This window comes from Nothoprocta perdicaria, unplaced genomic scaffold (assembly GCF_003342845.1).
Source record: "Nothoprocta perdicaria isolate Ctin4 unplaced genomic scaffold, notPer1 scaffold_140, whole genome shotgun sequence".
Classification (NCBI taxonomy): domain Eukaryota; kingdom Metazoa; phylum Chordata; class Aves; order Tinamiformes; family Tinamidae; genus Nothoprocta; species Nothoprocta perdicaria.
Genome location: NW_020454539.1, coordinates 617,781 through 629,988, shown reverse-complemented (window position 1 = coordinate 629,988; position 12,208 = coordinate 617,781). Strand labels below are relative to the sequence as shown.

Genomic DNA, 12,208 nt, shown 5'->3' with positions numbered 1-12,208 from the left:
ATTGCAAAGTGAGCAGTGGGCAGGTTAATTAGATTTTTTCTTTCCCGTGTGGCTTTTAGCTGGGTCCTTCAGCAAATGAATGCTTTGCTCCAGGTCTCTCCTTGAGAGCTTGGTCTCCGTCACTTCCCCATGTTAAGAAACGCTGCCCTTGGAAACGGCCATGTCGTGACCTCCGGGGGTGAGGCTGGAGAACAGGGTCTGTTTTCTCTCCGTCCCAGGGTCCTTGCCGGACACCAGCCAYGCTGACGCAGCCAGCAAAGCTCCGGACTGGCACCGTGCGCCCCAGCTCGCCTCTGCAGCAGGGACAAGCAGGAAGAGGCTGAAATCCCGCGAGAGGCCCTTGCAGGAGCGCGTGCCACCCGTGGGCGCCACCGCTGCCGTGCTGCCGAGGAGGTGCCGGTGAGTGCGCGGGGCCTCGCCAGCCCCACTGCGCGGGGGCTCTGCAGCCCCACAGCTCTGCAGTCCCACAGGCCCCGTGAGCCTCGCGCCTCTCCCGTGAGCCCTGGCCCAAGGACACGCCGGGCGCTTGGTTTCCTCACACCGGTGCCTACATTTGCTGCTGCAGCCCCATTGYGCCTCAAAAAGACAAGAAAGAAAGAGGATTCCCTGCCCAACTTCTCTTCTCTCTAGTCCTGATCAGGGGCCTGTGGTCTCGTCTGCTCCCTGGCTGTTTGGTGCAGCCRGCTTCTCAAGAGGGGGTTCTTGTTTCTGCAGACCTGCTCCTGGCCTGCAGCTGCTGTGGCCTTGGTGCCCTGCCTTGAGGAAGGCTCCCATCTAGCAGTGCAGCCTGTGCGGAGCTGGAGGTGCTGCAGCACTGTGAGCCTGCACCCTGGCTCTGCAGCACACCCTGAACATCAGCTGGGGGGTCCTTCCCCATAATGCAGTTCCTTTACGGAGATGCTATGTGCCCTTTCCTCATGTTGGGAGATTAAAAGCTGAAACATCAGTCCCAGAAAGATGCATACTTTTATAGGGCATGGGACACTGTTCACCTGGATCTGTTAAATGAAAGTGAAATAGGAAAAAAGACAAAACAAAACACAGGTGGTTGCAGATCCAGCCCCCTGTTCTGATTGATTTGTTTCTGAACTGCTTTAGCAGAAATTCCTCAGAGCATAAGCTGTTCTGTACCTGGGAAATACTGGGCCAGAAACTTTGGGCTAGCTCAAACCAGGTCTTAATGTGGGAACTACCCTGCCTTAAGCAAAGCTGTGYAACGTAGAACCTCTCATAAGCAGCAGCTGCTCACGCCTTGGCTTTTTGTTCCAGCCAAGATGAGATCAAGACAGAAGAGGTCTYGGTAGAGGATCAAGCAGAAGACACAAGTGAAGACGCTGATATCGATGTGGTTGGTGCAGAGCAGGTGAGGGCAGGTCAGGCCTGGCTTTGGCAGCTCTCGGGAGCGGTGCTTGAGCCGGCTGAAGGCGAGTTCAGAACCACCTGGTATTTGGCACCCCGTTCCGCCTGAGGAAAGGGGGTAATTTCTCCCCTTTCCAGCCCTTGCTGGGGTCTCCATGTTCAAGTTGTTTATCCCATATCTGTACAATTCTTGGTGAAGCATCTAGACATCTAGTACATTGAGAACCAGCTGCGATCTGTTATGAAGACAATCCAGTCTCCTTTTCCCATCCTTCCCATCCTAACTCCTTAGTTAGGAGCTGTTTGCTGGAGTTGCTTCGTCTTCCTGGCTCGCTGTGGAAGGGGAGTTAGTTGCTGCAGGGCCTGCGGGCAGCGTCCGCTGCAGAGCGGGCTTCACACTGTGCCCTTGGACTGGGAGACTCACTGACCAGTGGCCAATGCAGGCACCTCTGTGGCACATCCCCCGGTTCTGGTCATCTCCATGAAAGCCTGTCTGGGAAACATGGGAATGCTGAGGGCTTGGGGGGMCCCCAGCAGAGCTTGGACTTTGCCTTGTGGACCCTGTTCAGCTCCGTGTGTGAGTGTAGCCACACTGGCTGTCTGCCCAGGGCCCAGCCAGGCCCCAGTGCTTGGGGCAGTGAAAGGTCTTCCAGGACAGGGAGGTGCAGGGTCTCAAATAATGTCCTGTGAACAGTCCCTATAGATAAATAACAGTCAGTAGGTAAGTGGATAGAGGCCCCATCTTTATTCTAATTCTCTGTGTGCRCCTACATGATGTTTTCTCAACAGTATGACTGAGTATTTTCTTTTTCCTTCTGGTATAGGACAGCTGAGGAGAAGCTGACAGGGGCACTGCAGGTTAAGAACCTGCTACCACCTCGTTCTGGAAACTGCTTAACTGAGAACTCGCTCGTGACAGCAGCAGCCAAGGCCTGGGTAGCTAAAGCCCAGCCAGCAAGCAGCAGATGGATATTAAGTCAAATCTCCCTGCGCAGGCACCCAGAACCAGTTACTAGTGCTGTGGCTGACCTCTCCACATTGCCATTCCTTGGTTCCAAGGGGTGGGAGTTCTGGGCATTATTGCTAAACGTTGCCCTCTGGCCTGTCTAGGAAAATGGTCCAGCTTAAGCATTGGAGTGGGGGCTGTTTGGGAACGGGAGCTCAGGGAGTGACACCACACGGGTGAGGCTGCCCTGCTCACACAGCCCGGGCTGCTCTTCTGCCCTTTGAGGTGACCAGGGCCTGGATGCCCCACTAGTCACGGGGGTCATGGGGAGAGCCTGTGGGCCCAGCCTGGGAACGGCTGTGGGGCGACGCCAAGTGAAGTGACCGGCCTGTGAGTGAGTGACCTCCTTGTTAACGAGCAAGGCTCCATCCACTCTTCCTACGAGTATTTCTGAACCCTGATATTTATAAAACTGTAGTTAGTGGTCTGTGGGAATCAGGGCCTACTCCAGGGAAACTTACATCAAGATGTGCAGCCAAAAAAAAAAAGGAAAAAAAAMCCCACCATGCACCAGCTAAGTGTTTTCCTCTGGTAGGAATTCTTCACGCAGTGATAATGTGTGGRAAAGCAAAGCTTGAAAATACAATGTAAATAGACTGTAAAAAAACAGCGATTCAAGACCAGCTTTTGCATGTTTCCAGAAATGTTGTTCTTAGGAGGGCGTTGGGGCAGCGAGGGGAGTGTAGCTGCCCCTTTGACATCCTCAGCGGCATCGTGTGCTGTGCTAATTATAGCTTCCATCAGCTTCATTTTCTTTATTCCGTTTTGGCTTGTRACTGTACAAAATAAACCACACCATACCCACTGCTCCCCGTTAGCCCTGGCCAGTGCGAGTGAGAAGGCCCCAGTGTGTGRAGAAGGAGCAGCAGGAGCGAGAAGGGCCTTGGCCTTGGCCCCTTTCCTTAAAGGCATCTGCGGAGCACGGGGCTCAGCGCTGCCCGGCCTCCTGCGGCACAGCYGGGAGGACAGGAGCAGCGCCTTGTTTGGACCCCTTCAGGCAGCCACCGGGCGAGTCCCCAAGCCAGGAACGGGGAGCTGGCGAGCAGGCCCCAGCCCAGTGCTCGTGGCCTTGCCGAGCTGAAACAGGCTCCAGCTGCTTCCCTCTCAGGAGAAGTTCAAGGTTGCTGTGGCCGGCAGCACTTCTCCCGACTAGGCTGTCGCACAGATTCTCACTCGGGTAACTTCGTTTTTGATGCCCCCGTGACTATGTCCCCCCTCACCACCTGGAGGTAGGTGGTGCACGGGCCTTCAGAAGCTGGTGTTCAGCACCAGGATCCTGCCATCCTCCACAACCACAAGACCCCACCTAAACACGGGCTGGGGAGGCAGAATAGACCTGGTAGACTCTTCTAAAGACTCAAGCCTCTTCAAGCCTCTTCATTAAACAAAGCAGCAAAACTGCCTCATCGTAGAAACCTTACTAGTTTGTGGTTAATGTCGCTGTGTGGGGAGAAAGGCCTTGGGCGCGAGCGTCTGGCTGCAAGTGCTTGTAAGAAGCTGGTGTCCAGAGGGAGGGGTGCAGGTAGGGGAGAAGGAGACAAACCTCTCCTGAGCAGCAGAAGAGGTTTGAGAGCTGCTCCTGGAGAGCAARCCCATTCTCCTCCTCCCAGGACCTCAGAGAGGGGAACTTAAAATTTTGAGAGGCCTGTACATASATACAAACAATTAAACAAGCTAGAAAAGCAAGGGTATGGGGAAAATGTCTGACCAACACTAAAGWAAGTCTTAACGGAAATTCTTAAAATTATAATGACCATAGTTTTATTAAAAAAAAACCTCAACATGTAGTAGAGGTAGAATAACTTGGGTTTTCCTTGGTAAAATTCACGGCCACCCATTAGAGATTGCTGATAGAGGTTTCCAAGTCTCTTTCTATAAAGCTTGTGATGAGCTGAGTGGAAAGCTACTAGAGCTTGATGTTGCTGAGTATGCAGCTCGATGCAATTACATAACCAAAATGCATACATATGTAACTCATATCATCTTAAATGGATATTTAATAAGTTAAGTGTATGTCATAGATGCCAGAGTAATTAGAAACGGTAAGCTACACGTATGAAAATCTTTATTTGAAAATACAAACATGATCTTTAAACATTTGAGATCTACACTGCAACCAAAAATAACTTACATCTTTTTGTACATTTTTCAACAAAAACTGTTTAACAGTAGAGTGAGGCAACAAGGTCAAGCTGCTGTGACACTGTTTGAATAGCCATGGAATGTGTCAATAGCAAACACCCGAAGGCAGGGCACACGCAGGAGCACTGAATGCCCACGACAGAGTAGTGCACATCACTGATCAAGTAACACGTAGACAGAGCACTTGGAAAAAATTGGTTCCTTCTACATGAATTAAAACACTCATTTTGGATCAAGTATGAACACAAAAACAGACTTCATTATTATTTTTTTTTTTTTTTTTTTTTTTTTTTTTTTTATAATGAACATCAATGAAACAAGTTTAAAAGGGCAAGCAAAGTTAAAAGTTGGGGCAAACAGGGACTACACAGAAAGAGGAGCCATTTGCTTCAGCCGTTCGTTTTCCATGTGCACTAATCCGCTCAGCTTGTCAAACAAAACAGCGTTTGCAGGAAATGGGAGCCRAGTCAGGCACTTGCAGGAGGCTCTTCCTGGTCAAGGCAAGAAGAAACCCCCCAGAAACTGCCCCGAGCGAACACACGCGGCAGGTCACACATCAGCTCCCTCCTTGCTTCCCACGGCGGGACGGGGACGTCTATTTACACATGGGACGGAGATGGTCAGTGCACCACACATCAACTTAGAGTTACACAGTCGTCTCTTAAAAACAGTATATTACTTTTCTCTACAGTCAAATATTGTTATTCTTCCAAGAAGGAATTATGCAACATCTATAAATAAATATTTTAATCTATTTTTTAAAAACTATAGGCTATTGAATAAATACAAAAAGTTTCATCATTCCATACAAATGCACTTCTTTAAAAGGTAGTCTAGTGATTAAATATTTTTTAGCACAAAACTCAGCTGACTTCCTGGAAACAAACCCCACCAAAACGTATAGGTGTGCGGCAGACCTGCTGCAGACTGTCCTTTTCCTTCTGCAAGTGTTGACTCCTGTCACTCCTCAAAGTCCTCTTCGTAGTCGTATTCATCCAAGTCTACATCAGCCAGGTGGGAAGGCACTTCAAAAAAAGGTCTCTTCTCCATTTGGTACTTGAGAACATTGGCCTTCTGGTGGTCTACAGGATTCAGCTCTGCTTCATAGCTGGAAGTGGACACGAAAGAAAGGTTAGGTATGTCKGGCAGTGCCTAAGGGCTACAACCCAAATGAGACACCCTGTAGGAAGAACCTTTTTCCAATATTCGTATTTCCAGAAGCACACAACCAAACGTGGCACTGTTTCTGCACCACCTTCATTTAAGTTACAGCTGATTTACTCTCCCATCATCATGTGCAGGCCTAGAGATACTCGGCCACAAAGACTGAAGGCACAAAGTGCTGTCGTGGGCTGCTCTCACCTTGCAAACTCTCAAAGGCAGGATGCAAATGTCGGACAGAAATCCTTCACATTTTTGTTGAAGAACCTCAATTAGAACAAAATACACCTTAAGTAGATGCAACAGAGTAAAAAATACTGAGAAATATTAAAATGGGCATAAGCAGAAGGGAAGGATAGTAAGCAACTGTATATTTGAGCAGATGCTGGAAAGCAAAAATCAGTTGTTTATACTCAAAATCATCTGGCAATCCTTAGAATAAAGAGATGGGCAGTGATAGGTAATGAAATGCAATATTTAAGTCCTGTCAGTGACGGCTGATATTTAAAAATACTTGCTTCAGCACTATTTAAATGGGCATGATATATAATTGATAAATGAAAGAAAGGAACTCCGGTCTCAGCAGAGATCTGTGCTGCCACATTAAAGAGCGGATCATTTTCTGGATTAGGTTGATTCAGGCGCACAAACCTCTTCCCAAACGCTACTGAATCTCATCTTAGTCGTGACCGCTGTGTCTCCTCAGCACTAGACAGAGGAGGAGCTTGTTTGGACACCCAAGCGCGTCCTGCCCGGCAGCGGCGAAGCCTCCGCTCCCGCGGCGCTCCGCGGACGCTCCCTCGTGCCGCTCCCTCGTGCCGAGGGGACGCGGGCAGGGGCCACCGAGCCCCGCTGGCGCCGCGGCCGGGCCGAGTCGCTGCTCGCCTGCTCAGGCTCTTCCCTGGGAGAGACTGAACACGCTCCTCAAGCAGCCCCCATGCAGGAACCTGCGTTTCGGCTGCTTCTCGCCAGGTGCGAAAGATGATTCCTGCTTGCCAGCAGAGAGGTTTTATAAGAATACTTAGACCTACAGCTACAACAGCTCCAGGAAGATCCTCTTTCCTGCAGTTCAATGGCTCGGGCAAAACTGAAGAATTCAGCCTGTGTCTAGACTTCTGCACATCACTCCTAAGTTGACTGTTTTGGTCAGAAGACCAAGAACAAAAGAGGCAATCAGCTTTGTCCCGGATTGTCAAGCAATCGTTTCAGTTAAGGCAAGGAATATAAGCCACGAGGTCACAAAACTGACACAGRTTTTTGTGCAGTGCAGTAAACTGTMGTGATCACAGTGCCCTTTTTGCTGATGCACTTGTTCATGGAACTGTCCTATGCCAGCAGTCACAAGCAAACCGCTTCTAATGCTCCTGCAGTGCGTTCAGCTTCAGCAGTAGAAAAGCTGCTCTGTTTTCAGATCCAACTGCAGAAAAAGGATTTAGTTCTATTTTAATGTTAAATTTTGAAAACATTTTTGGTCTTTAGTTTTGAAAGCCTTTAAAAAAATCAGGTCAAATCTGACAGTACTTCCCGAGCAAGCTAAGAATATAGTTCCTTCTCTTTAGTTGCTCACCTCTGTGCTTACAGTTTAGCTTCAATGRCTTATTTTCAACATGCAGCCTGGCAGCTGTCCTCACTTGGCTCTGTTCTAAACCTTGTATTACAGAGGTCTACAAATTGCTGATAACGGTGTTTGCAGAAATCAGCAAGATGAAATACATGAAATATTTATTCTCCAATTAGTCAATCCAAGTAATCTTATCTTACCTACACTTTGTGYAGGTTAGGCACAAAATTAGTCATGGAAGTCACAACCAATTAGGCATGTAAGTTAGTGGCTGCTGGCATTACTATCTGTACGCCAAGGAAATATGAAACAGCAAACCCTCAGGAACACTTAGGAAAGGAAATCCATCTAGGTGGAGGACAATCTTTAAACCATGACCTGTACATTATATCCAACTGAAAATACAGTAATTTAATAAGTTGCACTACTAAATTTTGGGCTGCACTTTATGTAGTGCCTGATTCCTCCTGCATTACTGTCATTTTCTTCTACGAGATCTGAGATTCCTCTACTGATGCCAGCAGCMCAGGCAAGTTGCCAAGTTTTCCAAAGTTTCCAAACACTAGGATCAGTGTGGGTGCCCCTGGCTATGGGAGCCTCACACACCTTCCCTCTTCTTCCCTATCTCGCAGTACCTCGCTATGCCATTCTTAAGGGAAACAAGTGTTTTTATTCCAAGGTGCACTTTTCCAGTTTTCGGGTTATTGGGATTCTGTGTTTCACATACCAAAATTTACACACCACTGTTTTGTGTAGTATGTAAGCAGTAACTGCAGGGACGTGAAAACAAAACCTGGTGCCTGCGCTGGGAGGGCAACAAACTTCAGGGAAGTACCTGAARAAAACTGCATGTCCAGGACTTGTTAGAGATTTACCAAATTTAACTTTCTAARATACAATCCTAAATTTTTACATTGAGAAACATTTTGTATTGGAGTTTTTATCATAAGCTTTCTGTGTAAAGTCACAGAACTACAGGATGAAATAAAAGTTTGGTAGAAGAAGAAACAAGTGATCCAACTGCAAGAGCACTGCCTGTCAATCCTGTGGCACTCATCTTTTGAAAATGAGAGGGAAACAAGAAAACGCACATACATGTTCTTGTTTAGGCTAAATTTTATATATAAGCTTATATATCAGTGTATATATAACATAAATTTAGTCTAAACAAGAATCATAGCGATGCTTTTAGCTGATACAGCTGCAGTCAGTGAGCCTGTAACTAAATCAGAATCTCTTTACACCCACTTTGCTCCTGGGGGTGGGAGCGTGCCTAATATCTCAGAACTTTACAAAATCGCASTGCTTGCTACAGCCCAGTATTGCAAATCCTTCATCAGAGGTACAGATTAATCCAATTTCCCTCTTTCCTTGTATCAAAAGGTACAGGATATTTCACTAACAGTTTACTTTTAGTTGCCAGTGAAGCTGCATTGCCATCTGAGCACAGAAGGGTAGGGAAACAGCCAAAATCCTTCTGTGACCATCCCAATAAGGACTAGGTTTTGAAAACTTGCTTTGTTCATAGTGCTGCTCAACCATGAGCATTATGCTTTAAGTGACGGAGGAACCAGYTTTTCAGGGTATCCCAAAGCAAAGCTAGAAGAGGCTGAAGCGGCTAGAAGATAATTGTATCATACTGGAATCTAGAAGAAAAAACACTAACTTTCTCAGGTGGAGTTAAGCCAAATTTAGTCAAAAAACCTCTGAATTTGGGAACTTGGGTCTCCCAGTCTGGACAGGCTTAGCTCTCACATTCTACATGATCGCAACAGAAGGAGCACAATTTCCAGATGAGAAAGCGGTGATTGGTGGGACAGAAACAAAAAGACCAACAGCAGGTACAGAGCTTGCGGCTTAGGCATGGCAAGGTGCACCGAGCTCAARGAGGTCTGGGGCTGAGCTTTAGCAGGCTCAGACTGGACAGGGCCGGGCATCCGCAGGTGCCATWCCCAGCTCGGAGCCTGGGGCTCCGGGCACTGTGTTCCCATCCTGGGCATGGAGCTGGTGGGGAGCAGGGCCAGCCTGAGCCGGTCCCGCAGAGGCCAGCAGCAACACTCAGCCGGGGCTCCCAATGGTTTAAACATGTTTATGTTCATTCTAGAACCTASAGCCAAAATCTGAGTCTTTAGCTGGATTATAGCAAAGGCACCGGTTTTATCAATGGCAGTGACCACTGATTACTCCAACGTGACATTTCACGGCCATCAAGACTGCAGAAGCTGCTTTTCCTTAGACCAAGYTTAAGCTCCTGACATTGTGTAATGAAAAGTAAACAAGTGTCAAGAGATACATATATATTTCTACATCCTAACCTCAGTCTATAATCTTAAGGGAAGAAACAAAAAGAAACACTGAAGGTCAATACTACCTACTTGCAGCACAATAAGGCTTCAGTTAGTTTTTGTCAGTTCTGTAATATCAATTAATTCCAGGGATGGCCCCACGAAGAGTAAAGAACGTGATCCCCTTCACTCGGGTAGCACTAGGTGATCAGAATTCTCTCCCTCCCTCTGTTTCTTCTCACATGTTTTCTCTTAATACATTTCTTGGACTCACTGCATCTCACTGCAGATGTTACAGCATCTTTCTGTGTCAGGGTTTAGAGCAGTCAAATACGTAGCTTGCGCTTCTCCACATGATTAGGCAAGTCACAGACACCTCAAATATTAGTGTTGTTGCCTGCCTTGGTGATGTTCATGCTCATGTGATGTAGGAAATGCAGGAATGTTTTTGCTAGACAGGTCCAGCTACTTAAGGCCAAAATACAAGTTAAAATTACACTTTTTACTTATTTCTAGCAAAGTCTTGGATTTGCCACTTGAAAGCTGAACTTCCTTGTTTCCCTTTGAAAGCCTAACCAAGTAAAGTAAGATTCCAAAAGGTTCTAGAAGTTATGCAGCAAGAAGTAAAGGAATGTTTTAGGAATGTTAACATTTATTATTTCTTTGCTCCCACAGAACTGCAAGGAACCACTGAATGGCTGAGGTTGGAAGTGGCTTTCACAGACCCAACTTCCTTCCTTAAGCAGGTCTCACCTAGAGAGGGCTGCCCAGGACCATGCCTAGCTGGGCCCAGACTTTCTCCAAGGATGGAGACTCTGCAACCACTCCAGGCAACCTGGGGTAGTGCTCAGTCACACTCACAGGAGTTATTTTCTCATATTTTTGTGGAATTCCTGGTGTTTCAGTTTGTGCCCATTGCCTCTTGTCCTGCCATTGGCTCCATCTTCTCTTTATCCTCCCTTCAGATATTTGTATGTATCAGTAAGATCCCCCTCAGCTTCTTCTCCAGGCTGAACAGTCTCACCTCTCAGCCTCTCCTCATACAAGGGGCACTCCAGTCCCTTAAGCACCTTAGTAGCCCTTTGCTGGCTTCGTTCCAGCACGTACATGTCTCTCGCGCTAAGGAGGCCAGATCTAGACCCAGGACTCCTGGTGTAGCAGCAGGAGTCCCACTGACCCCCTCTGCCATGACGTTGGTACCTCCTGGTACCAACTCATATTCCACTCACTGCCCAAGCCCCTCAGCTCCATCTCTGCAAGTTGCCCCCAGCCCCAATCACAGCTACAGATGCAGGTGAAAAAAGGTGACTTGGACGTCAATATAAATTCAACTTTTATCTTTGAATATATAAGTTGAACATATAGCAAAGTCACCTTTAAAGATGAATACAAAGACAGACTTGTTTTCAAATTATTGTGAAATAAGAACCTGTTTTCAGTGTTACTTTGTTTTGGTGTGAAACTGTTTAAATTTTTTTTCCTACCAAAATCTGAAGCAGAACCTAATCTTTGACAAAACAATGTGATCCTAAGCTTTCAAGGAATATTTTGGTCTGGGTATAAGTTTTCTCCCTGCTGAACATATGCAGACAAGGATGAGCCACCATCCTTAGCCATGAGACATGAGCAGGGAGGGCTCCGGCCAACGCTCCTGCTCCATCCTTACCCCTCATTCCACTGGTCGCCTGCTGCCTCTTCTGCTACCAGGATATCGTACTCCTCTGCCGCGTACCGCTCCCAGTCGGAGATCTCCTGGCTTTCACCTTCACCATCCTAGACCACCACATTGCCAGTTAGACAAAATGTATTGGGCATTGAGCATGTAGCTAGTAAAATTCTGAAGGTTTCATACTCACTCGCAACACAGAAAATTGATCCTTCTGTTCATGGTCGAGATATTTTTCAATGTTGAAAAATGTGTCAAAAAACACATTTGTCAGCTTACATTTCTTCAAATCATGCAGAGTAATCTTTCCTGAAAGAGAGGTTGCAGCATAAAGTATTTAGACTTGTAATCATCCTCTCTCTAAAAAGCACAAATGTTATTCAGAAGTGAGGTCAACATTTTACTCAAGAACATTTGCCACTAGGCCTCAGTGCAACAGAGAAGAAAAAAGAGAAAAAGTGGAATAAACACCTACAGAAGTGTCCTTCCAAGTGTGTGGGGGGAAACACTTAAATATACCAAGTTTATTTGCTTCAGCTGCCCTTCTGCTGTCCTTCAGCTCACCGGAATGAAATGCAGTCAACTTCACACAGCTACTGAGAGTCACGTAAGCTGCGTGTCCAGCTTTCCTCAGGAGATGGACGCCGCCAGCAGGCCAGTTATTCCATCCCAAGAAGAGTCTGGGCAGCAGGGAGGAATCTCCTCTGACAGCGACCTCACTTATAAATGCACGGGATAGATTCCTCTGCTCTTTTTATATAAATTATTCTGCATGATAGACGAAGTCAATCCATCTCACTGAGCTACTGCAACCCCTGAAATAATATTTATGGGCCTTCAAAGCATGCCATTTGGTTTAGACCTGTGCTTCTTAGGTGACTTACATAAAAGCTAGTTTTTCTCACACTGGTCCAGCATGATCAATATTCTCTCCTCCAGAAGCCACAAGGTTGAGACTTCTTTAAGTGATGGTTAAAGCCAGGGATCCGTTAGGTGTTAGAACCACCTGTCAGGTTGCTCAGAAGCGT

General features: G+C 47.0%; 2 protein-coding genes across 6 annotated transcripts in view; one reads left to right on the top strand and one right to left on the bottom strand.

The window, feature by feature from the left end:
- The window catches only part of LOC112943128 (cohesin subunit SA-2-like), a 64,406-nt gene extending 54,112 nt beyond the window's left edge, over positions 1-10,294 (top strand). For 2 of the 3 annotated variants that reach the window (XM_026034246.1, XM_026034245.1), the window contains exons 30-32: positions 219-399; positions 1,270-1,363; positions 10,190-10,294. In XM_026034246.1, coding sequence (XP_025890031.1) covers positions 219-399; positions 1,270-1,363; positions 10,190-10,216 — 302 coding nt within the window. In that variant the 3' untranslated portion in view covers positions 10,217-10,294. Of the gene's footprint in view, positions 1-218; positions 400-1,269; positions 1,364-2,183; positions 3,600-10,189 lie in introns of those variants that run through there. The other variant, XM_026034247.1, reaches the window with a different exon arrangement.
- The window catches only part of PPP2R3B (protein phosphatase 2 regulatory subunit B''beta), a 52,523-nt gene continuing 44,837 nt past the window's right edge, over positions 4,523-12,208 (bottom strand). For 2 of the 3 annotated variants that reach the window (XM_026034248.1, XM_026034249.1), the window contains exons 12-14: positions 11,371-11,489; positions 11,181-11,287; positions 4,523-5,615 (exon numbers count right to left, since the gene is read on the bottom strand). In XM_026034248.1, coding sequence (XP_025890033.1) covers positions 5,468-5,615; positions 11,181-11,287; positions 11,371-11,489 — 374 coding nt within the window. In that variant the 3' untranslated portion in view covers positions 4,523-5,467. The remainder of the gene's footprint in view (positions 5,616-11,180; positions 11,288-11,370; positions 11,490-12,208) is intronic. The other variant, XM_026034250.1, reaches the window with a different exon arrangement.